Here is a 24234-nt window from a genome sequence, read left to right as displayed (position 1 = left end):
TGGCTTTCCATGCCTTTTTGCACCTCCCTTTCTTCAAATGTTCAACACTCTTTCCTTGTGTCATTCCATTTTATTACACATAACTTAATTTCTGAACTTATCTGTTTTGGTTTCTTTGTATGCATGGATTGTATGGGTTTCTACCGACATGTCGTGGAAATTTCATGTCAATAGCACCTTTAGAAATATACTTACCTTGAAAAATGGTGACGTGTTCAATACTTATTTCACCTGCTGTATATATGAAAAAGGTGATTGGGTAATACAAATAATGACAGTTCACAACACAAGGCTAATCCTCTAGAACAACTTGCCAAATAATAATCTGTTAATAGACACAGAAAACATGTTCCAAAATTGTAAATAACTTCAAATACATGTCCAGAAAGAAATATATTGGTTTTATGCACTGGTTTTAGGTTTGTTTATGTTTTATGTTCTGGATCCTCTGGCGGGCGATTATTTGTTTGTTTCACATTGATACTTAGGGATTGCGAAGCGCAGCGCAGCACTTTTATTACTGCATAAGCATTGCAGCTGTTGTTGGTGATTGCTCCTCTTCACTGAAGCTGGCCGCTGGGGATAGGATGTGATAGGACTGGAGCACCCTCAGAAAAGGTAAGTATATCTTTTTTCTACAGGGTAGTTAGTGTAGGGCTTAGAATGGGGGTAGGAGCAAGTTTAAGCTTAGATTTTGACTGGACTTCTGCTTTAAGAAAGAAACATCAGAAATTTCAGAAATTGTCAGCAGCTGAAGGGGCAGATAAGGTTTCTGCGGACAGAAACACCAATCAAATGGGCTATTTGGATCATAAAATCCTGTATGACTGTGGTGAAATCCTCCAAAGATAGAGCCGAGGAAGGGGTGCCATGCCTGACGGAGACAGTGAACACTTCAAATTCAGCATAAACTCAAGCAGAAGGCTAGCTTTCAGGCTATCATTGTCATGAAGTTCAAGAGGTAAACTACAGACAGCACCAGAAGCATTAGTGCAGCATGAGCTGGGGCACTTAGGATAGAAGGACTGTTCTCTATGTGTCTAGAATATGACATTTTGCACTGCAAGGCAGGGGTACCAGGCTTGATTTTGAACATTCATGAACCCAGCTGTTGGGTCGCAGAAGGTCAAAGATCAGGTGGACAAAAGGTGGCCAAGTCACTGCAGGCAGGCAGCAGAGACGACCCGAGGAAAGTTCCATATGTCAAATGCAGAGCTTCCTCAACATTGGTTGACAGGCATGACATGAATGGCCTCCGCGCTCCATCCTTCAGTGTAAACCAATTCCATGATGGAACCGGCAGAAGCGGGAATATTAAAAACAGTGCCCAGCTGCCCTAATATATAGGAGGTTCCTGGCGCTCGGCTTGCATGTCATAATCACAAATACGTTTTCAGTGACAGGGTTCCACCTGGTGTGCCATATGCAGTATATGGAGAGCTCAGTGCCTGTATGCCACATTTCATGCTAACCCCGCAACATTCAGCAGGGTCCTGGTATGGCACACCATGGTTAGAAAAGACCGTTCTGGATAGCTGCCTGGAGAGACCAGGGAACCAGCAGTGATGTTGCAAGAATATTGACTGAAGAACACACACAAAAAAGGAATACGCAAAAAACTGAGGGATGCTGGGAGTAGGAGGGGTTAGACTGTGCTGGTTCACAATTTTTTGTTTGCCAGTGTCTAGTCCTCCTGAAGGAAAGACAGTGTAGTCCAAAAGTCTCTGAATTCCCCCGACAATTTGATACATAAAAGCACTTAAAGCCAGACCTTCCGCTGCCTACTCTACAGGGACCTCCCAATGGGCTCTCATGGCCAACTGCCAGAAAATGAACTCTGTGATTACAAAAGCTACAAACATTTACATAAAATTTTAAAATATACATACCTTTTATGCCTCATAATAAGTCCTACAGAATAACACACTTCCTTCTCATTCGATCTCAGCTTTGCATGAAGTGAGCTGTCATCCTTTCTTCTCTCTATATGCTCCAAGGTATGCTGGACTAGATATGCCACAGCACCATGCTGTGATGGATCCAAAGCCTGAATATTCTGCAAGATATCCAAGACCTACCAAACACAAATACTGCATATAATCACACAATTTACCAGGATGTCGTCCATACACTGATTTCATGTTCATCTCAGGTTTCATGCACACTGGCATATACGTGCAATTAATTCATTTATATCATGCACAATAAATGCCTTTTTTGACAAATTCAACATAGTGATAAATAGTAAGTGTCCTGTTACAAATGTGGCTTTATGCATCAACATACCTCCATAAGTTTCAATCTGTCCAGACAGTATGGTCACCTGCTGATTCAGCACCCACTACAGGACACTAAACTCTCCATTAAGACATGAAAGTTGAACTAAATGTAATTGTTCTTCTCAGAGAACATTACAAAGGGCATTTTTACAGTTCCTTGAAGTGTAAAAAGACAATCTTCCCAGCCTAGTGTCTGCTATGAAGACTAGAGGGAACATGGAAAGCACAGGGAGGGACCAACTAAGTGTACCATATAGCATTATACAGATGGGAAAACAGAAGGAACATACCAAGTTCTGCTATACAGACCCTTTAGTTCCCAGACCCCAATCATTCCAAGGAAGTTGGTCTTCTTTGATATTGTACTCATCAAAATAGTACCATAATTTCTACCAGTCACTTTAAACACACAATGGGCAACTCCTATCTGCACTACAATAATTACCATTATCCCAAAATATATCTAGGAGTCAATTTTGTAGGCTTAGAAAAAAACTGCACACTTGGGGATGTTTCAATGAAACCGGGTGTGATTGCAATTACAAATCCTTAAAAAGACTGTACGTCACAAGTAAGAGAAGTCCAGCAGACTTATCTACAACTATTCCTGAGTGATAGCAGCAAATTACACAATAAGACAGAATATCAAGTTCATCACCCAATTCAATTCTAAATACCGCTTCATTAAACATAGTAGGAAACGTTGGTACATCTTGCTGCAAAATCCAAAACTAGGCCCTACATTGTCATCAAAACCTAGAGCAGTGTTCAGAACAGCTCTACATATTAAAGTGGTTGTGCAGGTACTTTTTTTAAAATAACAAACATGGTACACTTACATAGTTTTTATTAATATTTATCATCGTTATAGTTAGACTATATAAAATATATATTTTATAAACTTTTTTTTCTATGAAAAATAACCCTTCTTCATTTTAACTGAAGCTTCTAGAAGAATAGTATAGATACTATTGTTACCATCACTTCAAAATATATTTGCCACTTTGTTCCCTTTATCCATTACAATGTTCTGAGTTGCATACACATAGAGGGTATACAGCATATGTCTATACAAATGTCTCCTTCTAGTGGCTAGTAGTGGTATCTCTGAAATGTATACTATGAATGATAGGTCACTTTTTTTAAACTTTTATTTCCATACAAGCTACCAAAATCAAGAAACTTAGAAATTCCCTGTTTTATAGTATTTGCATACTATTTTGAACCCAATCTTAGCTGGTTTCATGCATAACATGGAGCAGTTTTACAACTGCTTTACCTGTTCTCAAAGTAATATATACTGTAGCGCCCCATCAATCCTCAGGCTTGATAAAGAGGACAAATCCTTGAAAAATGTGCTGCCTGCTTCCCTGTATTCCCACAGTCTTCACCTCTTCTTTCCCAAAAGACTGCTTGATGTCAATGGTTTGAAGAACCTCTAAGACCTACAGGCCTGTAGGCCTACAGTCTACAAAAGTGACAGCCACCACTGGTCATGGCGTGCAGGCTGCTGTGGACTGTTCTCATCTGGGCACCAAACAAGTGGGGAATCTCTGAGGACCGCTTTGCTTTTATTAATAATAATAATAATAATAATAATAAATGGTAAACTTTTTTTATTGCATGAGATGTGTGCATTCATCTTTGGTTGTTTCATACCAATATCTGACCAAACAATAGCTGAAATTGCTGCTAAAATGATACACACAAAATCCTAAGCCTACCCAAGGGAATTTGAGGAGCAATATCATCTTTACTGAGTCAGTTCACCTCAATCAGCCCTGAAATTATAACTTCAAGGAATGTCTTCTTTTTTTTCTGGCGGGAGTTATATATATTCAGTTTTTGTACTGTGTACAGCCAAGAAATAGGAAATATTACTATTCTTTAATTATATGAGGAATTTCTGTGGGTTTCTGAGCTGGGTCTAATAAAAAAACTGAACTCAAAGTCCTCCAGCTTAAAACTCTGAAATAAAAAAAAAAAATAAAAAAAACCTTTCACAGAAGCCATACCTTGAATTCCACAGCGTGGAATATACGCTTTATGTAAAGTCAAGGAGTAGGTCAGTGATGAGATATCTCCACTTGAAAATTTTACCTCACCTCTTCTCCCTGTGGCAAATCTAACATTTTGGATTTCCCATCACTTTTTGTAGCAGAGACAGAGGTCACCAGAATTATTAGTGAGGGAGAATCTCCTAAGCAGGGCCACAGACATAGATAAAAACCTGACAGAGGTTCTAACCCCTCCCCACCCCATCCAAAACTAATAAAATGTTTGAGCTATACATACGTTTTAACCACTTCAGCTTTCATATATCTCTATAGACCATTACATTTTACATTACAGTTTACAGTTCCTCTGTTCCTTCTCTTTTGATTCGAAAATAACTTTGTCATTATTTATGTTAAAAAAAAGATATACAGTGGAACCTCGGATTGCGAGTAACGCGGTTAATGAGCGTTTCGCCATACGAGCTGTTTTTTTTTTTTTATTCTGACTCGATCTGCGAGCGCTGTCTTGCAAGACTAGCAGGATTCAAGCCGCTGGGGTGTGCAGTACCACATTTGGCCAGAGGTGCAGGGCGTCTCCAGCCCCCTGCACCTCTAGCCACATGTGGTACTGCATACACCAGCGTCCCCGTACCTCTGGCCACATACAGTACTGCATACACCAGCAGTCACTGTGGAATGAATGAGCTGAGTTTCCATTGATTCCTATAGGGAAACTCGCTTTGATATATGAGTGAAAAGGATGTGGGGTTTTGAAGAAGAGCAGTGGGAGGAGGCTTTATTAACAGTCCAATGTTCCTTAAAGTGATTGTAAAGTGTCGTTGTTTTTGTTTTTTTTTAGGTAAAAATAACAAACATGTTATACTTACCTGCTCTTTGTAATGCTTTTGCACAGAGCAACCTGGATCCTCCTCTTCTCGGGTCCCCCCATCCTGTTGAGTGCCCCCACAGCAAGCAGGTTGCTATGGGGGCACCCGAGCCAAGCCACAGCTCCCTGTGTCCATTCAGACATGGAGCCGCGGCCTGGCCCCACTCCCTTTCTCTCCTCATTGGCTGACTTACTGTGACAGCAGCGGGAGCCAATGGTGCTGCGCTGCTGTCTCAGCCAATGAGGAGGGGAGCCCCAGGCAGCTGAGACACTCCTGCAACATAGAGATGGGGCTCAGGTAAGTATTAGAGGGGCTTAAAGGGGATGCTACACACAGAAAGCCATCTATCCTAATGCATATAATGCATTAAGATAAAAAAACCTTCTGCCTTTACAATCACTTTAAATGTTTCTCAATGCCTTTCAGTTGTATTTACTGCTGAGGGTACATTATACACCTGTGAGATTATTTTGTATGGGAATGACAGAGGATCCCACCTGTACACGATGTAGTAGGGATCATGGCGATTTATTACACTTATTATGGCAGTGTTCAAAATTACACCTTTATTGGAAGGGAGCCATAGCCACTATTAACCAGGTTTTTAAAGTCCAAGTACGTGAAGACGCCAAACAATGTCTATTGGACATTCTATGCAATCTCTCTGCTGAGGATTTACCTAAACAAGCCATAGCCAGGGCCGTTTTTCAGGCCGGTAAGTTAATTCTAAGGCACTGGCAATCGACTGATCCCCCTACACTGAAAGAATGAATATCCCAAATGGGGGATACCCTACAACTTGAAAAATGTATTTATCAGCATTGAGGGTGTTTTGGTAAATCTAATAAGCACTGGGCACCGTGGGTAGATACTCCAGGTCTGGCCCCGGTAGATCTTTTTATGGATCGACTGCTACAGTGTTGAGGGGTAATTAAGTGTTATATTAATACTCTGTTCCTGAGGAGTGGGACATGTATGTTTGATAGGCGTATATGCTTGTCTGTACATGTTGGTGAATTTTTTTTGTATTTCTTGGTATCGCTATACTCTGTGTAAGATGCAGATCTGTATTGTTTCTGCATGATGTACATGCTCTGGACTGTGTAACGTTTACTTAAATTGCTCAATAAAGTTAAGAAAAAAAAAACATATATGTATTACCTTGTTAACATAAACTTTTTTCTACTTTTGGTCATTTAAATATTATTGTAAATACAAAATATAATATTTATTCTATAACTGATCCCATTAAAAAAAAAAAAAAAACACTAAAATGATAACTTTGGTGCAAAAGGTATCAACATATGATATAAAACCATTTCCATTTTTCACTTTTGAAATGTGAGGCTAAACAAATGTAACAAATATGATTAAAATATGCTAAATAAAGTTTATTTTTCAAAAGAGAAGTATGTTTTTTTTTTTTGCCCATTTATATTTACCTAGGTAGATAGTCCCTCGCCGCCTTTGCACTGAGAACTGAGCGATCGAACACCGCCGATGGCTCGGTTCTCACAGATCCCCAAGCAGAGAGCTGCTGACTGTCAATCAGCAGCTCTCCTCTCTGCTCCTCTACACTCACTGGAGTGCTGAGCTGTGGATGGGCGGGGAGCGGCCGTCTCAAGCTCTCAGCGGCTCGCTGAGAGGCTGAGACAGGCATCAGTCCAGGCACCTGGCGGATCCAGACTTTATTGTCGTGATGACTTGGTGCCTGGACTGATTCCTGCAACGTTAGCAGAGAAAGGACTTCAGACCGCTCTCTGCTGAAAATGGGTCACAGGAGTGTAAAACGAATTGCATTCCTGTGACCCATAGGAGAAGATCAGCCAAACGAGCTCAGCCTGGTTTAATGGTTTAATGGTTAAAAAAAAAAAAAAAAAAAAGTAAGTGAAAAAAATCAGCAGGAAAATAATAGCTGAAGGAGAAGGGCAAGGAGAAGTTAAATAGGGCTGATAAACTATGGGTTAAAAGGAAGTAAAATAGGAATAAATTTTATTTTTTATTTTTTTACGTCTCTCTTTATCGCATTTGAACAACTGTCATTTTGACAGGTGGGAACTGCTGGCAAGTGCAGGGGGGGACTGACAGTGGGGCAGAAGAAAAGGGAGTACTACATACGTCCGTTGTCCTCTGATAAAATTTGTTTTGGTATGTATACTGCACCCAGTGTCCACAACTGGTTTAGGAATACAATGTGACTGTCACATTTGGCACACTGTACGTTAGCATTACCTGGAGCAAAATGATTAGGTTAGCAAAATCTGATGAGAAGGTCATTCTACCATAGAGCTGCTAGTTTGCCCCTTTCAAAATTAAAAATTTTAAATCAACAATAAATTACCAATGGAGGCAAAAGAACCGTATAGAAATAAAAAAAGACACATGACACAGTTTTATGCTGTAGTTACAAGTACCGTACTTTTTGCTAAATTCATTATTTCTCTTTTTTTCTGGCTATTAGCATATTCTTTGTCTTTGGTTTTTTACCTTTTCAGGCCATATACCGAGGTGAAAATACAGTCGCGCTTGTAGCAATAGGTGTTGCACGCTGTCTGGATACATGGCTAGATACAGATCCAAAGATACTCTCAGCAGCATAAAGCTACGGTCTTTACTTTCCCTGTAAGGGACACGTGTAAAACAGAACAAGAATTGTAAAGTAATAATCTACTTATAATAAAATGAGACCAACTTAATACCACAGTTTATGCAGCTCTTATGTCTGTGAGGGTTCTCATTTATATAAATGTGTATCTAGTTTTTAGTTTGTCACATTCAACTAGAATTGTTCTGTAATGTTGAAGATCTATAGTAGCTTACCAAACCATTTATTTCCTAGAGTGTCAGGAAGATACCCCAGTATTTATATTCACACCGGAGGACACCTTAATCCACTCATCACAGAATATGTAAATGTTGATGGTCCAAGAGCAGGATAGGGGGTGCAAAAGTTGTGGTGCCATCCTGTCCTAGTAACATAAGCCCATTGTTAGAGATGTTAAAACTGCATCATATGTGGAAGAAATATGATGACTAAGGGATGGTTATTGTTTTATGATGTAGATGGCCTCTTTCATATCACTTATAAGCCAGTTGTCCTCACTGTCTTCAAAAGAATGTCCCTACTTCCCTATGGCCAGTTGCACACAGATGTACTAACTTACTGATAAGTTATACTCAGGATCTTGTTGACAGAAAGATCTTGAGTAAAATGTTCCATAAAGACCTTGTATAAACACATATAAATGCACGAATGCTCATACACACCTTAAATTCTTCTTCCTTGCCAGTGTTGCAGTATGCGCATGTATACATGCGTATAGACGCATATGCATGTAGCTTGCTGCACTCAAAACTTACAATTTCTATTTTTGTTTTATGGCCCTGTACTCATCACTGTACTACTGATCTTTATGCAGCTGTGTGCATTGTTTTTTTTTACTTCTATGTGCAAGAGGCCTTACAGTGGGGAAATTATTTGATCCCCTGTAGATTTTGTAAATTTGCCCACTTACAAAGAAATGAAGGGTCTATATTTTTTATCATAGATGTATGTTAAATGATAGAGATATAATATCAACCAAAGATCCAGAAAAAAAACACATAAAACAAATGCTATAAAATAAGTTGCAGTTCAGTGAGTAAAATAAATATTTGATCCCCAGGCAAAACATAACCTAATACTTGGTGGAGAAACCCTAGTTGGCAAGCACAGAGGTAAGACGTTTCTTGTAGTTGGTTACTAGGTTTGCACACATCTCAGGAGGGATTTTGGTTCATTCTTCTTTACAGATCTTCTCTAAATCCTTAAGGTTTCATGGCTGCGTCTTGGCAACTCGAAGTTTCAGCTTCCTTCATAAATTTTCTATAGGATTAAGGTCTGGAGACTGGCTAGGCCACTCCATGACCTTAATGTGCTTCTTCATTGTCATGCTGGAAGACCCATCCATAGCCCATCTTCAGTGTTCTGGCTGAGGGAAGAAGTTTCTCATCCAAGATTTTACAATACATGGCTCCGTCCATTGGCCCCTCAATGTGGTAAAGCCAGCCTGTATATTTAGCAGAGAAACAGCCCCAAGGCATCATGTTTCCACCTCTGTGCTTGATTGTAGGGATTGTGTTCTTAAGGTCATAGTCAGCATTTTTCTTCCTTCAAACTCAGCGAGTCGTGTTAATGCCAAAGAGCTCAATTTTGGTCTCATCTGACCACAGTACTTTCTCCCATTCCTTCTCTAAATCATTTGGATGTTCATTGGCATGACTGTACATGTGCCTTCTTGAGGAGGGCTCACCCTGTTTGGAGGAAAAAAAATGCTATGACCATAAGAACAGGATCCCTACAGTCAAGCACGGAGGTGGAAACATTATGCTTTGCGGCTGTTTCTCTGCTAAAGGTACAAAGAAATCTTGGCTGAGAACCTTCTTCCCTCAGCCAGATGGGTCTTTCAGCATGACAATGACCCAAGACAAATCGCCAAGGCAACAAAGGACTGTCTCAAGAAGAAGCACATTAAGGTCAAGGAGTGGCCTAGCTCTCTAGACCTTAATCCTATAGAAAATTTATGGAGGGAGCTGAAACTTTGAGTTGCCAAGCGACAGCCAAGAAACCTTAAGGATTTAGAGAAGATCTGTATAGAAGAGTGGACCAAAATCCCTCCTGAGATGTGTGAAAACCTGGTCACTATCTACAAGAAATGTCTTACTTCTGTGCTTGCCAACAAGGGTTTCTCCACCAAGTACTAAGTCATGTTTTGCTTGGGGATCAAATACTTTTTTTACTCACTGAACTGGAACTCAATTTATAACATTTGCATCATGTGTTTTTTCCTGATTTGTGGTTGATATTCTGTCTCTATCATTTACAATACACCTATGATAAAAATGATAGACCCTCCATTTCTTTGTAAGTGGGCAGACCTACAAAATCTGCAGGGGATCAAAAAATGAATTTCCCCAATGTAGATGTAGGAAGACTGCAGAGTATATCACCCTTAGCTGGCAACACAGTACACCATCTTTAGAACTCGAAATAATTTGTCAACAAAGTACATGGACTGAAGTTGGAGCCAGAAGAAATAATGGTGTCCTATGGTGTCATATCCACTTTCACTTGTATACCAACAGCACAGGCTCTTGAAACTGTAAGGAAATATCTGAAATGAGATCACTCTTGATAATTGAACAGAACTCAAGTCAGACTAAGCTTGTTCTTTGCTGGATCTTTGTCTCAACACAACTTATTTCACGCAAATAGGTAACTTATACAGACAGAAACATGGCTGTGCTATGGAATCACCTATGCCCCTCATTGTAGTTAGCCTGTACATGGAGAACATATTCAGTAATATAGTCATCCCAGACATAGCAGGAGTGACTAAAAAAGTCAAAAAGATCTTTAACAAACACAGCATCCCTGTATCCTTCAAGCCCAGCAATATGCGGAGACAGAAACTTGTACATCCTAAAGACCCTACACCCAAACACAAGCAACATATCTTAGTATATACAGGGCAGTGTAGTAAGGCATGCAAGGGCCTATATATTGTGGAGACAAAACAAACTCTTAACAAATGGCCCAACAAAAGAGAAAAATCTACAGGCCAATACTCAGCAGTCTTTCTGCTCCTTAAAAGAGAAGTATTGGATTTTTTTTTTTTTTAATCATACTTACCTAGGTGGATGCAGCATTAATCGTATGCTGCATCTGTCCCCTGCTGGTTCTAAGGCCGAAAACTGAGTGATCAAACACTGCTGATCGCTCAGTTCTCCCTGCCACGCTGAGCATAGAGAAGTGACGGTCAGTCATCGCTCTCTGATCTGCCCCTCCCCAGCGCTAACTGGAGTGCTGGGCTGTGGAGTGTGCGGGAGCGGCTGGCTCAGGCTTTCAGCAGCTCGCTGAGAGGCTGACCTAGGTGCCGGTCCAGGCTCCTGGGTGGATCCCGACCATATGGTTGCAATCTTTCTCCAGCCTGGACCTGCTCTATGACGTCAGCCGACAGCAGGCTTTAGCTTGCTGTCGGCAGAAAACGGGTCACAGGAGAGCAGAACAAACTGCACTCCTGTAAGCCACAGGAGAAGTACAGCCAAAACAAGCTCTGGCTGAACTTCTCCTTTAAGCAAAAGAGAGATTCTTTTAAGGAAGGCAAAGTGCACATTTTGGACAGAGAGAACAACTAGTTCACAAGCAGTCCATCTATGTCTAAGTGAAACAACTATCCCTGAACAGGGGCCTTAGTCACTTTCTTCCAAATAGAATGCCATCTCTATCCTGGTGATCCGACAACATGAATTGTTCTCTAGTCATGTAAATTGAGGACACCAACAATAGTGTTATGTAGCTAAGACAGGATGGCATTACAACTTTCACACCTCCAATCATCCTTCCATCAACCTGTCCAGTTTGTTTGAATCTGGTGTTCCCAACCTGTGGCAAAGAGCTTTAAAGAACTCTGGATGGACAGCCCATTCTCTTAGATCCAGACGTTAATGACTGAGAAAGTCTGACTGCTAAATCTTCATGCTTGGCATGTGGACAAGGACAGTGCCAAAACATGAAGGAGTGCAGCACTGAAATCATCCTGAATGTTGATTGGAAGGTGTGTCTTCTCCAACAACCAAGCGCCCTGCACCAAGAAGGTGTTTAGGACTGCCCTGCAGTCCGACAGGCTGGCATCTGTTGAAAGAACAATCCACCACTGTGGTAAAAAGGTTTCCCTAACTCCACTGCTGGATTGGAACTCCACCACATTAGTGAGAGATTGGCTTTGGAGTTCATATGAATTGAGCGGTCCAAGGACTCAGTTTGTTCCACGCAGCCAGAATGTTGCAATGGTCTGGAGTGAAACTGGGCGTACAGCACTGCCTTGAAGGAGGCTACCATTAAATCTAAGACCCACATACATATATGAACCAGGGACTTCCTCTGGGCCCTGACATGAGAACAAAAGGACTGAAACTTGTCATGAGGCAGAAGGGTTCTGAACAAATTCATGTTAAAGTGTTTCGAAAGGCTCAAGGTTTTTACCTTCATGGCTTCTATGCCTGTAGGTAAAAAAACTTCTGTGTGCACCAGACCCCCTAATACTTACCTGAGCCCCACTGCGATCCAGCAATGTGCACGAGAGCCTCGACTCTCTGGGGACTCTACCTGCTCATTGGCTGAGACAGCAGCAGGAGCCACTGCTGTCAATCACAGCCAGTGAGCCAATGAAAAGAGACAGAAAGAGGGACTGAACTGCAGCTCTGTGTGTGAATAGACACACAGAGCAGTAGCTTGGGAACGAGCTTGCTTGGGTGCGCTCACAGCAAGCTGTTTGTTCTGGGGACACTTGGCAGGAGGGAGGGGCCAAGAGAGCTGGCAGTGGACCCGATAAGAGGAGAATCAGGGGTGCTCTGTGCAAAACCATTGCATAGAGTAGGTAAGTAAAACATGTTTGTTAAATAATTTTTTTTTAAACTTGCCTTGAATATCACTTTAAGCATCAGACCCAGGTACCCCAATCTGAGTCTGGTCCTTCTTTTTAGGCTTTTTTTCCCTTTAGTTTCTGGGGATCCTGCCAGCAAGTCTGTTGTTTTTCAATAAAACAAACAGTCTCAATAGATGCATCAGTTAGAGGGCTGAGGCAAATCATTTAACACTGACAGAGTTGCTTACAGTGATATGATATTTATGTAAAACCTTTAACTCAAAAAGGAACAAAAAATTGTTGTTGTAACTACTTTTAACGTGTGGGCTGGAGTAAGCTGCAATATATAAAATTTTTGGTTTTGAGTTTAACTTTAACAAAACATTCCTCTCTAGACAGAAGTATGAGACAAGCATGGCCAAAGAGAAGGAAGGCAGACTGGAGACAAACATCAGAGGGGAGGGTACCAGGGCCTGAAGTATTGAACCAATCTGATCATGTATCTGTCCTCTTATGACCTGTACACATGATAGGAATTTCCGACAACAAAATCCATGTTATTTTTCCGACGGATGTTGGTTCAAACTTGTCTTGCATACACACGGTCACACAAATCTTGTCGGAAATTCCGAACATCAACATGTACGACGGGCCGAGAAAAAGAAAGTTCAATTGCCAGTGCAGCTCTTCTGCTTGATTCCGAGCATGCGTGGAATTTTGTGCATTGGAATTGTTCACACACGATCAGAATTTAAGACAACGGATTTTGTTGTCGGAAAATTTGAGAACCAGCGCTCAAATTTTGTGTGACAGAAATTGCGATGGAAAATGTCCGATGGAGCCTACACACAGTCATAATTTTCGGCAACTAGCTCCCATAGAACATTTTCCATTGGAAAATCCTATCGTGCGGGGCATTGTGGTCCACCATGTGTATTGGGGTATTCATGACCTCCACAGCAGTGGTGTAGGGGAGAGATACCTCTGTGCAAACACCTGTAGGCCGCTGTAACAGAGGATCAGCAAAAGTAAACCAATATGAATATGTCCTTATGCTCCAGAACCAGTAGAAGTTGCTTGACGGATGTCCTGAATGCAAAGAAGAAGAGGTCTGAAGCTTCTCTGAAAAAGAGGGGACACATGCGAAGTACATGTTTTCAGCTGCACTGGTGAAGTAGTGCCCAGTTTGCACAGGTACTGTACAATGATATAACCAGAGAGAAGTGCCTGGCACAACAAGTAACGGCATGCTGGGATTGAATGTTTATAGGGCTTTTGCCCTGTGTATTCATCACATCATTTGCACAATTAGAGGGACATTAACCCCTTCCCAGCTTAGCCCTTTCTACGAAGGGCAGGGGTCTTCAAAGGCTGGGCTCCGCACCAGGCAGACTGCACCTCCGGACCTGTGAAGCAGCATGTGGCTATTTCCACTTGCTGCAGTACATGCTAAGGGGAGCACCCACATTAAGATCCAGTGCAAAGCAACATTACAGGCCCGCATCTGCTATCAGGCTCTACTGAGATATCCTCCGATCTGGAAGCTGCATAAGAAGCCACAATGGCTATGGTGCAACCAAGTGATGAAGGAATCTTCATGGAAGAAATCCATCACCTAAGGACAGTGGGAGAAGTTTTATAGGGAATGTCCTTGCAGTCTTTTTTCGCCAGTGTCTAGTCAGCGAAAGATACCTGCATATAACCCAACTGTAATGATTAAAAAAAAAAAAAAAAAAAACACTCGGCATCCTGTACAGTACAAGCAGGAAATACAATTCTATATAAAGGAATATGTGGAAATCCTACCTTTTTCCGAGGTTGAGCAGGTTTCCTACCATACGCTGTAGGACCTCCTTAGTGTTGACAGCTGCAAAGAACTCCTCTGTTACAGGCTGACCAATCAGGTATTCACACTCTTTAGCAGTCCGGTATTTTCCAGATCCAAATGCATCCACAAAAACATAGTCTGTAACAAATGAACTTCTGCAGGGGAAATATAAAACATATGTTTTGGAACATTTATATTCAAATGTTTTACACAATTACTAGTGGCAGCCAATGTAGCTTTGTCATACCACAACCTAGGGCTCTAGTGAACTCTTTCAACTGCGTCCCATCAACTAATGTTCAATAGAAATCTGCAAGAATGCTTGTGACACACAGCCGTGAATGATTCAGCTATAACATTACAAAACCCAAATTGCGTTATATAAATAGCATTGTGGCCCGTAGACGTGGTGTATCTGGATTTTGCAAATGCATTTGACACAGTTTCCCATAAACATTTACTGTACAAAATAAGGCCTGTTGGCATGGACCATAGGGTGAGTACATGGATTGAAAACTGGCTACAAGGGCGGGTTCAGAGGGTGGTGATAAATGGGGAGTACTCAGAATGGTCAGGGGTGGGTAGTGGGGTCCCCCAGGGTTCTGTACTGGGACCAATCCTGGAGGATGGGATAAACAGTTCAATCTCTGTATTTGCAGACAATACTAAGCTAAGCAGGGCAATAACTTCTCCTCAGGATGTGGAAACCTTGCAAAAAGATCTGAACAAATGAATGGGGTGGGCAACTACATGGCAAATGAGGTTCAATGTAAAAAAATGTAAAATAATACATTTGGGTGGCAAAAATATGAATGCAATCTATACACTGGGGGGAGAACCTCTGGGGGAATCTAGGATGGAAAAGGACCTGGGGGTCCTAGTAGATGATAGGCTCAGCAATGACATGCAATGCCAAGCTGCTGCTAACAAAGCAAACAGAATATTGGCATGCATTAAAAAGAGTTTTAATTCCAGGGATAAAATGATAATTCTCCCGTTCTACAAGACTCTGGTCCGGCCGCACCTAGAGTATGCTGTCCAGTTCTGGGCACCAGTCCTCATGAAGGATGTACTGGAAATGGAGCGAGTACAAAGAAGGGCAACAAAGCTAATAAAGGGTCTGGAGGATATTAGTTAAAGGTTGCGAGCACTGAACTTATTCTCTCTGGAGAAGAGACGCTTGAGAGGGGATACGATTTCAATATACAAATACCATACTGGTGACCCCACAATAGGGATAAAACTTTCTCGCGGAAGGGAGTTCAACAAGACACATGGCCACTCATTAAAATTAGAAGATAAGAGGTCTAACCTTAAACTTTGTAGAGGGTTATTTACTGTAAGAGCGGCAAGGATGTGGAATTCCCTTCCACAGGCGGTGGTTTCAGCGGGGAGCATTGATAGTTTCAAGAAACTATTAGATAAGTACCTGAACGATCGCAACATACAGGGATATACAATGTAATACTGACATATAATCACACATAGGTTGGAGTTGATGCACTTGTGTCTTTTTTTGACCTCACCTACTATGTAACTATGCATATGTCACAGTAATTAACAAAACATATTACCCATATTTTAGTGTGGTTATACGATTACAAAATATATTCAAAAAGTGACTGGCTCGAACAATATCATAATTTCAATTATGGTCAATTAGGGAATAGAGGTGCAAAAAAAGGCACTGTATGTGCTACAGTAACCTCACTTAAAAAGTCAGGACAGCAATATGGGAGCTTTTATGCCCTGCTTGTTTATCAAAAATGCAAATTATGGAATGGTCATTGACCTACCCTCGAGCTACACAGCCAATTTATTTGTTTTTGTAGCTAGGAAATGTAACCACTTGTTTGCTGTCACCTGAATAGGCTAGAGTTACATAGGAGATTTTTGTAGCTCACTTCTGCTACTAAAATTGCTAGAAAAAAATCATTAAAGTGATTGAAAAGTCACAATTTCTATTTTTTTTTTAAAATAACAAACATGTCATGCTTGCCTGCTTAGTGCAAAGGTTTTGCACAAGGCAGCTCCGATCTTCCTCTTCTCGAACCCCCTCTGCTGAGTGCTCCCATTGGCTTAATCCCTCCTTACTCCCTCCTCCCTCCTGATGCTGCCTTACTGTCTAATGAAGACTGACAGAGCCGAGACAGCTGGATTGAGATTGGGCTCAGGTAAGTATAAAGGGGAGGCTGCACTCGGAAGCTTTTTTACTTTAATGCATAATGAATTGAATGTTTTAGAACCACTTTAGGTTTAGCAAATGACTTCTAAAGAAATAGAACACATGGTTCCCAATGGAGTAAGCTACATCGATAGGTAAAAGATGCTAATACATATATTAGTATATACTAAATATTTAATCAAAGATGCCTGTAACTACCACAATCCTCCTACAGGCCTCCAGGAAAAAATAAGAGGCGCTTCAAAAAGTGTCCAAGTGCCTTTAACACAATGATGGTGTGACCCCCTGCATGTGTACTACACACTAACACAAAGTAAAATCTTGCTCTGAACAGATCTACAAACTGAAAAGTATATATGTACATAAACAAACTATATAAGTGTTCAAGTGAATTTAACACAGTGATGGTGTGACCCTCTTCATGTGTATTAAACACATAAAGTGTACTCTTACCAAAAACATAAATGACAATACATCTCCAGTGATATATTTTGTGCAATCATTTCATACCATGCTGCACATGCAAAAAAACATATTATATAACATGTTTTTTTTTAAATAAATCAGTCCAAAAAAGACATGACACGTGATAAAAAAGTGTCCAAAAGGGTAGTAATAAATTTTGACAAAGACAAAGGTGATACTGTGTCTCTTCCACCTCTCCCCTCGTGAACAGAGCTTCCACTCCCTTAAGAATTACACTCACTGACTTATTTTGCCAGCACTTTCATGCAAGGCAATAATCGCTTGTTTACCACACACAAGGGTAATTGGATCGATCGTTGTTCCACAGTGAATGTTTTAAATAAGGTCCTCCTTGGCTGTCCCAGCAACGTCTCCTCTCTACTTCCTCTTCTTATATTAGTACCTTAGGGGTTATTTTGGTTAGTAATCATTTGCTACAAATACTTATTAATCGCTAACAATTTTAGTAGCAGAAATTAGCTCCTTAAAATTTGTGTAGCATAAGCCTATTCAGGCGATTAGCAGCAAGTGGTGAAACCTCCTCAAAGTGGTGACCTCTTCGTAGCAAAAGATTAAAATTGAGACTCCCTAGGGTAAGTCATTGACAGCCACTGAAATACTGGATTGGAATTCTGGACCTACATACTGGTTTCAGATGTGTAATTCACTAAGTAGTGAATCCAGAATAAAAACCCTGGAACGTCTAACTTTAACTCAAGTCAGCAATGGCAGCTCCCATATTTATAACTCAACAACTGCCTAATAGATGGAATTTGCTTAGCTTAATGTCATTAAAACATGATACTAAATTCCTTCTGATCGCAGTAAGTGTCCAGAGCTCTGACTACTGAGCTTTCGACAGTGCCAGACATAAAAGTGCTCTTATTTCATATGTAAGATATTCTACTTTAAAATCAAATGAAGTTGGCTTATTTGCCTTGGCACAAGCTTTATAAAAGTAACTTGTCATGTCCACAAAATATAGGAGCTATGGTTAACCATGGTGCAAATGGAATACTATGTGGTCTAGAAATCTTCATCTATAAAACTCTGATATTGCTGAAGTACTGCACCTACAAACAATAAGCAAAATAGATATGCAACAATTGCATTAATAAATGTTTGAAAGCTAGGAGTATAAAAGTTGTCTTTTACCTGCGTTTAATGGTTTGATTGCGGCAGAATTTTCCTTCCGGGCAGATTTGAGTAAAATGTATTAATCTGGTCAGAAATGTTCCAACCAGCCCAAATATATGACCTATAGAGTTATAGGAAAGAGTTTCTTACCCACGGGTACCTTGGCACCATCTTAGCATGAAATGATGAGGAAAATTGACTGGCTCCAGAAAAACTCCCAGGCGCATAGCAAGTGTGAGATAGAGTACGCAGAGGCTTATTGGGATTCCTGTCTTATTAATTAGAACCTTAAAAAAAGCAAGTAACAAAATGTTTAAAGAACAACTCTGCCAAGCATTGTTTCCATCTGTTCTCACAACATAATGTAACCATAACCCTAGGAGTTCTGCGAGAATAGCAGGTACAAACAGGCCCTTTTTGTGCCCAGTCAACACAATCACTTTTTAAACGAAAAATGTAGATTGCAGTTGCTGACGTCTCATTCTGCACTTTCTAGATGCCTAGATTTCAGGTTCCCATTCTTGCTTTAGTACTTTGAGTCAGTAAACCTGTACAAGTATTTTGAGAAGGACTTTTGGCTTTGGCAATTCTTCTGGTATGTATGCCATTTGCAGGTCAGTGGCTTAAAAAGTACTGAACACAGTGAATCAGTATAGCAGCAAGTCAACCAGCCTTTTCAGAAGGTCATAAGCAATGGCAGATCTCATAGTTCTCTGAGAAAACGTTTACTTTAAATAACATACAGTAGGTATAGAAAATAAATCCCCCCCCCTTTAAAATAATCACATTTTGTTGCTTTGCAGCCTAAAAAACCCCCGTTAGACTTACCGGTAACGGTATTTCCAGGAACCTTCCAGGACAGCTACTTGAGAGATGATCGGCTCCGCCCTCTACAGGAAACACAAATCAGACAGAATTTAAAAGGCCTCTCCCTTTCCTCTGACCCTCAGTTGTTTAGAAGATCAAGTAACCTCCACCAAAGGTGCACTCGGCAGAGGAAAAAAATAGAAAACATAAAACACACCATCAGGAAAACATGGTTGACCAGTGAAAAAATAGAATAGGGTGGGAATATAGACGCTGTCCTGGAAGGTTCCTGGAAATACCGTTACCAGTAAGTCTAACGGGGGTTTTCCCCCCTCACCTTCCAGGACAGCTACTTGAGAGGATAAGCAAGATATTATACCTTAGGGAGGGACGACAGCCTGAAGCACTTTCCTACCAAAGGAAAGGTCCTGGCTGGAAAGCATCTGAACTCTATAATGCTTGACAAATGCATGAGAGGAGGACCAGACAGCAGCTTTAGAGATATCTTCCCATGAAGCTCACGCTCTTTCTGCCCATGATGTGGCCATGGATCTCGTTGAATGGGCCCTAATTCTAGAAGGAGGGGTGTGACCTGACGCTTTATATGCCTCACAGATAGCTCCCCTAATCCGCCTAGCAATAGAACTTTTAGATGCTTTGGACCCCTTCTTGGGGCCACTGAACAAAACTAACAGTTGGGAGAAACTCCTAAACCCACTGGTCTTTTCTAGATAAAGTAGAAGACACCTCTTAATGTCTAAAAGACCAAACCTTTCCTCTTCCACATTTTTGGGAGAGGTGCAGAAACTAGGGAGGACTACCTCCTGGGACCTATGAAAGTTGGAAGAAACTTTGGGTAAATAGAGTGGATTGGGTTTAATCACCACCCTGTCCTCTAAAATCCTCAGGAAGGGATCTTTACAGGAAAGAGACTCTAGATCAGAAATCCTTCGCCCTGACGTAATAGTCAAAAGGGAAGACAATTTCAAAGAAATCATTTTCAGGGAAGCCTCATGCAAAGGCTCAAAAGGAGCCCTTGTTAGTGCATTTAATACCAACGACAGATCCCAGGGAGGAACATGTTTGAGGATCCTGGGAGTATGCCTAGATCTGACTAAAAGGAACCTCCTGACTAAGGGATCTACCGCTAGTCTTCTCTCTGAAAATAAAGATAGGGCAGCAACCTGAACCCTAAGGGTGTTGACAGAGAGCCCCTTTTTCACTCCCTCCTGCAGAAAATCTAAAATGCAGGAAGTGGAAAAAGAATCTAAACCAGATTTCCTTTGCCAGGAAATAAAAGTTTTCCAAACTTTCCCATAGATTCTTCTTGTGACCAATTTATGGCTGTCCAGGACAGTATGAATAACCCTCTCTGAACATTTAACTGTAGGATGCGCCGCTCAGCCTCCAGGCCGTCAAATGGAAGGTCTGAGGGTTTGGATGCAATACCGGTCCCTGATGGAGTAGATCCTTTCGAACTGGAAGGGGCCAGGGAGGATACACAGACAGGGCCTTCAGAGAGGAGAACCGACTCCTCCTGGGCCACCAGGGGGCAATCAGAACTACTTCTGCTCTGTCCTGAATAATTTTCCGAACCACTAGGGGCAAAAGGGGAAAAGGAGGGAAGGCATAGGCCAGGCTGAAGTCCCAAGGGAAGGACAGTGCATCCGTCCCCAAGGACTCTGTTTCTCTCTCCAGAGAGAAGAACGCCGGTAGTTTCTTGTTGAGACTGGAGGCAAAAAGATCCACTGTGGGGAGACCCCATCTTAGCACCACCTCCTGGAACGTGCCTTGATGTAGTTCCCAACCGCTGGAACTGATGCTCGCTCTGCTCAGAAAGTCCGCCAGCACATTTTCTGACCCCTTGATGTGGACTGCCCTTACTGAAGAGACATAGATCTCTGCCCAAGACAGAATCTGCTGCGTTAATGACAGAAGTGATTCCGAGCGAGTGCCCCCTTGCTTGTTCAAGTACGCCACTGTTGTGGCATTGTCTGAAAATATTAAAAGGTCCTTTGAATAGACCCTCTCCCAGAGACATAAGTGCTTTCCTCACAGCCAGAAGTTCTCTGAAATTCGAGGAGTGACCTGCTTCCTCTGGCAACCAGGCTCCTTGAGCCCGCCAACCCTGTGACTGAGCACCCCAACCCCACAGACTGGCGTCTGTGGTAATCTTGATTGGGCAATATTGTGCCCAATCCTTCCCCCTCTGCAGATGTTCTCGTTGCTCCCACCAGGCGAGATCTAGAAAATTCCCTTCTGGTAGTTTTACCAGCTGATCCAGAGAATTTTTCCTGCGATCCCAATGGAGCAAAAGAAAAGCCTGAAGGGGTCTGGAATGCAATTGAGCCCAAGGCACCCCTGGAATGGCTGCATTCATTAGGCCCAGCAACTGCATGATTCGCCGAAGGGGGGTCTGAGGGAGCAATTTGAAGGTCTGCACAGAGAGAAGAATTTTCACAATTTTCTCTTCGGGAAGAAAAATCTTTAGGGCAACAGAGTCTATTAGATAACCCAGAAAAAGTATGCTCTGTGAGGGTACTAGGCAAGACTTCTGTTGGTTGACATTCCACCCTAATTTTTGAAAGGTCCGCAAAACCAACTGTAGGTCTTGAATAAGGGACTCCTTGCCCTGAGAAAAATGTAAAAAATCGTCTAGATATGGGACGACTGATACACCTTGAATTCGAAAACAGGCCATGACTTTGGCCATGATTTTTGTGAAAATCCTCGGTGCTGCCGAGAGACCAAAAGGAAGGGCATTGAACTGCCAATGAGACGGCTCGTTTCCCACGAGCACTGCAAACCTGAGTAACCTTTTGTGGCTCTGGCAGATTGGTACATGAAGATAAGCGTCCTGAAGGTCCAGGGTCACCATGAAGACCTCTGGTAACATCAGATTTCTTACTGAATAAATGTTCTCCATACGGAAACGTCTGTAAACAATGTATTGGTTTAGGACGCTTAAATTTATGACCATACGAAAGCCGCCGGAAGCTTCTTGACCAGAAAGACGTGAGAATAAAATCCCCGGAACTTCTGATCTTCTGGGGCAGGAGAGATAACTCCCTCTGTTTCCCACACAGAGATCAAATTTAACATGGCTTGCCGTCTCTCTTGGTCTCTCGGCGGGTGGGTAAGAAAAAAACCTTTGGGGGGGGGGGGGGGGGATTTTTGAACTCCAATCTGTAACCCTTTACCAGAGTTTGAAGGATGAAGGAATTGGTGGAAATCTCTGCCCATTCCTTGATGAAATGGCACAATCTTCCCCCTACCCCTAACCTGGCGTCACTGGGTATTCTTGGAAGGGGCTGAAGGAGCAAAGGGAGTTCCTCCTTTGAGTTTGTCTTTGTTAAAGGACCATTTTTTTAGCCTGTTGCCTGTTGGCTTTAAAATTAGCCTGGTTTTGGAAGCCACGAAAAGGCCTCTTATTCTGGGGCTTATTCCTTTGGGAAGAAGGGAATCATTTACCTTTCTCAGAGGAACGAGATAAGACTTCTTCTAAAGGAAGAACCAAACAACAGTTTGCCTTCGAAAGGAATGCCAAAGAGCTTATTCTTGGAGCTAAGGTCACCTTCCCAAGATTTAAGCCAGATAGCTCGCCTAGCTGAATTAATGAGAGCAGAAGCCCTAGCTGCGGATTTCACTGAATCTGCTGCTGCATCAGCTAAGAAGGCGACTGACTTGGCAATGAGTGGGAGGGATTCTCTAATCTCTTCCTTGGGGGCGTCAGATGCCAGAAGATCATCTAGACGCTGGACCCATACGTCTAGATTTCTAGCCACACAGGTAGATGCTACCGCTGGGCCTAAAGAAAAAGCTGAAGCATCCCAGGCCCTATGCAGCAATGAGTCGGCCTTCCTATCCATTTGATCCTTAAGGACCCCAGAATCCTCAAAAGAAAGATCTGATCTTTTGGACACATGCGACATAGGGGCATCTAATCTACACTTCGACACTTAAAGAAAACCTCCTCAAAGTCAGGCTAAAAAGGAAATCTTCTTTTGTGTCCTCTGGATTGGAACAACCTTTTTTCAGGTTCTTTCCATTCAGATAGAATCATGTCTCTAAGAGACTGATGTACCGGAAAGGTTCTAGATTTCCGTCACTGAAGGCCCCTATACATTTTATCCTGTACAGATTGAGCATGCTGTGGCATCTAAATCTGCTCTGAGGTATAAATTGCTTTTAATAGTTCATCAATATCCTCAACTGGAAAGAGATACTTGGATGAGCTACCTGTATCTTCATCTGATGCAGACTTTTCATCAGATGAAGAGACTGAATTCTCACCTTCCTCCAGATCAGAGGTATTGTGTGAACTAATAGTCTGAGATACTAATAAGGGAAGGGACTTGGCAGAGGTTGAAGGATCTTGAGCTATGGGTCTAGAAGAGGGAGGGCCTAAACTAGTAACCCTGTCATTCAGTGACCGAAAGAATCCACTACCTCCTTCATAGAAGTCATTAACTCCTTAAAGGATGAAGACTCTGAACTAGCTCTGGGTGGGATACAATCCTCACAAAATAGCTTTTTATAACTAACTATCAGAGAGCCTGACTCTACAGTTCCCACATTTCTTCTTCACCGGTTTGACCTAGAAGAGAGCAGAAACAAGGGCCATGAATAAAAAGGATCCATACAAAAGAAGTCCCTTGCTGTAGCTATCCACAGACCAGGGCTTACCTTGGGGGCAGTATGGGACCCGGATGCTGCCGCTGGTTTAATACGAGCGGACGTTCCATCCTCAGACCTGTCCTCAGGCTCCATGAAGCAAGCGGAGAACGGTCGCAGAGAAGACTGCTGCTGTACCGCAAAAACTGCGCCTAGAATGGCGTTTTTAGCAGGCCATTCCCCTGCAGCATGTCCTCAGTGTCTCCACACCATGCTCCTTATAAAAACTCGGCGTCATGCATCATGTGACTTCCGGTTCCGGCGCCATCTTGTTGCATCACCGGAAATCCTCCTGACGCCATCTCGGTACACCGGAAGCAATTAGGAGGACACAGTTCCACACAGCAGCGCTGGGGAAAGGAAGGGAGTTGCCACCATTTTACAAAGGCAAGTAACCCTTAGAAATAGGAAACCCTTCTGGTACAGACCATCATCCAGGACTTGGCCACAACTAGTTCTGGATGAAACCAGAGAAGGGGGGTCCACTAACCACAGTTACCAGACCATAAGAAAAGAACAAATGTGTCGGTGCTCCTGGAGGGACTGGAAACACAAAACAACTGAGGGTC

The 24234-nt window shown here is 42.1% G+C and overlaps 1 protein-coding gene across 1 annotated transcript in view; it reads right to left on the bottom strand.

The window, feature by feature from the left end:
• FBXO21 (F-box protein 21) overlaps positions 1–24234 on the bottom strand; it is a 90378-nt gene that overhangs the window by 22728 nt on the left and 43416 nt on the right. Inside the window, exons 7-10 of the mRNA XM_073625747.1 lie at positions 18335–18471; positions 14376–14552; positions 7651–7783; positions 1890–2074 (exon numbers count right to left, since the gene is read on the bottom strand). Coding sequence (XP_073481848.1) covers positions 1890–2074; positions 7651–7783; positions 14376–14552; positions 18335–18471 — 632 coding nt within the window. The remainder of the gene's footprint in view (positions 1–1889; positions 2075–7650; positions 7784–14375; positions 14553–18334; positions 18472–24234) is intronic.

The sequence above is a fragment of the Aquarana catesbeiana genome, linkage group LG01 (genome assembly GCF_042186555.1).
Source record: "Aquarana catesbeiana isolate 2022-GZ linkage group LG01, ASM4218655v1, whole genome shotgun sequence".
NCBI classification, from domain to species: domain Eukaryota; kingdom Metazoa; phylum Chordata; class Amphibia; order Anura; family Ranidae; genus Aquarana; species Aquarana catesbeiana.
This window is presented reverse-complemented; position numbering and strand designations above follow the sequence as displayed.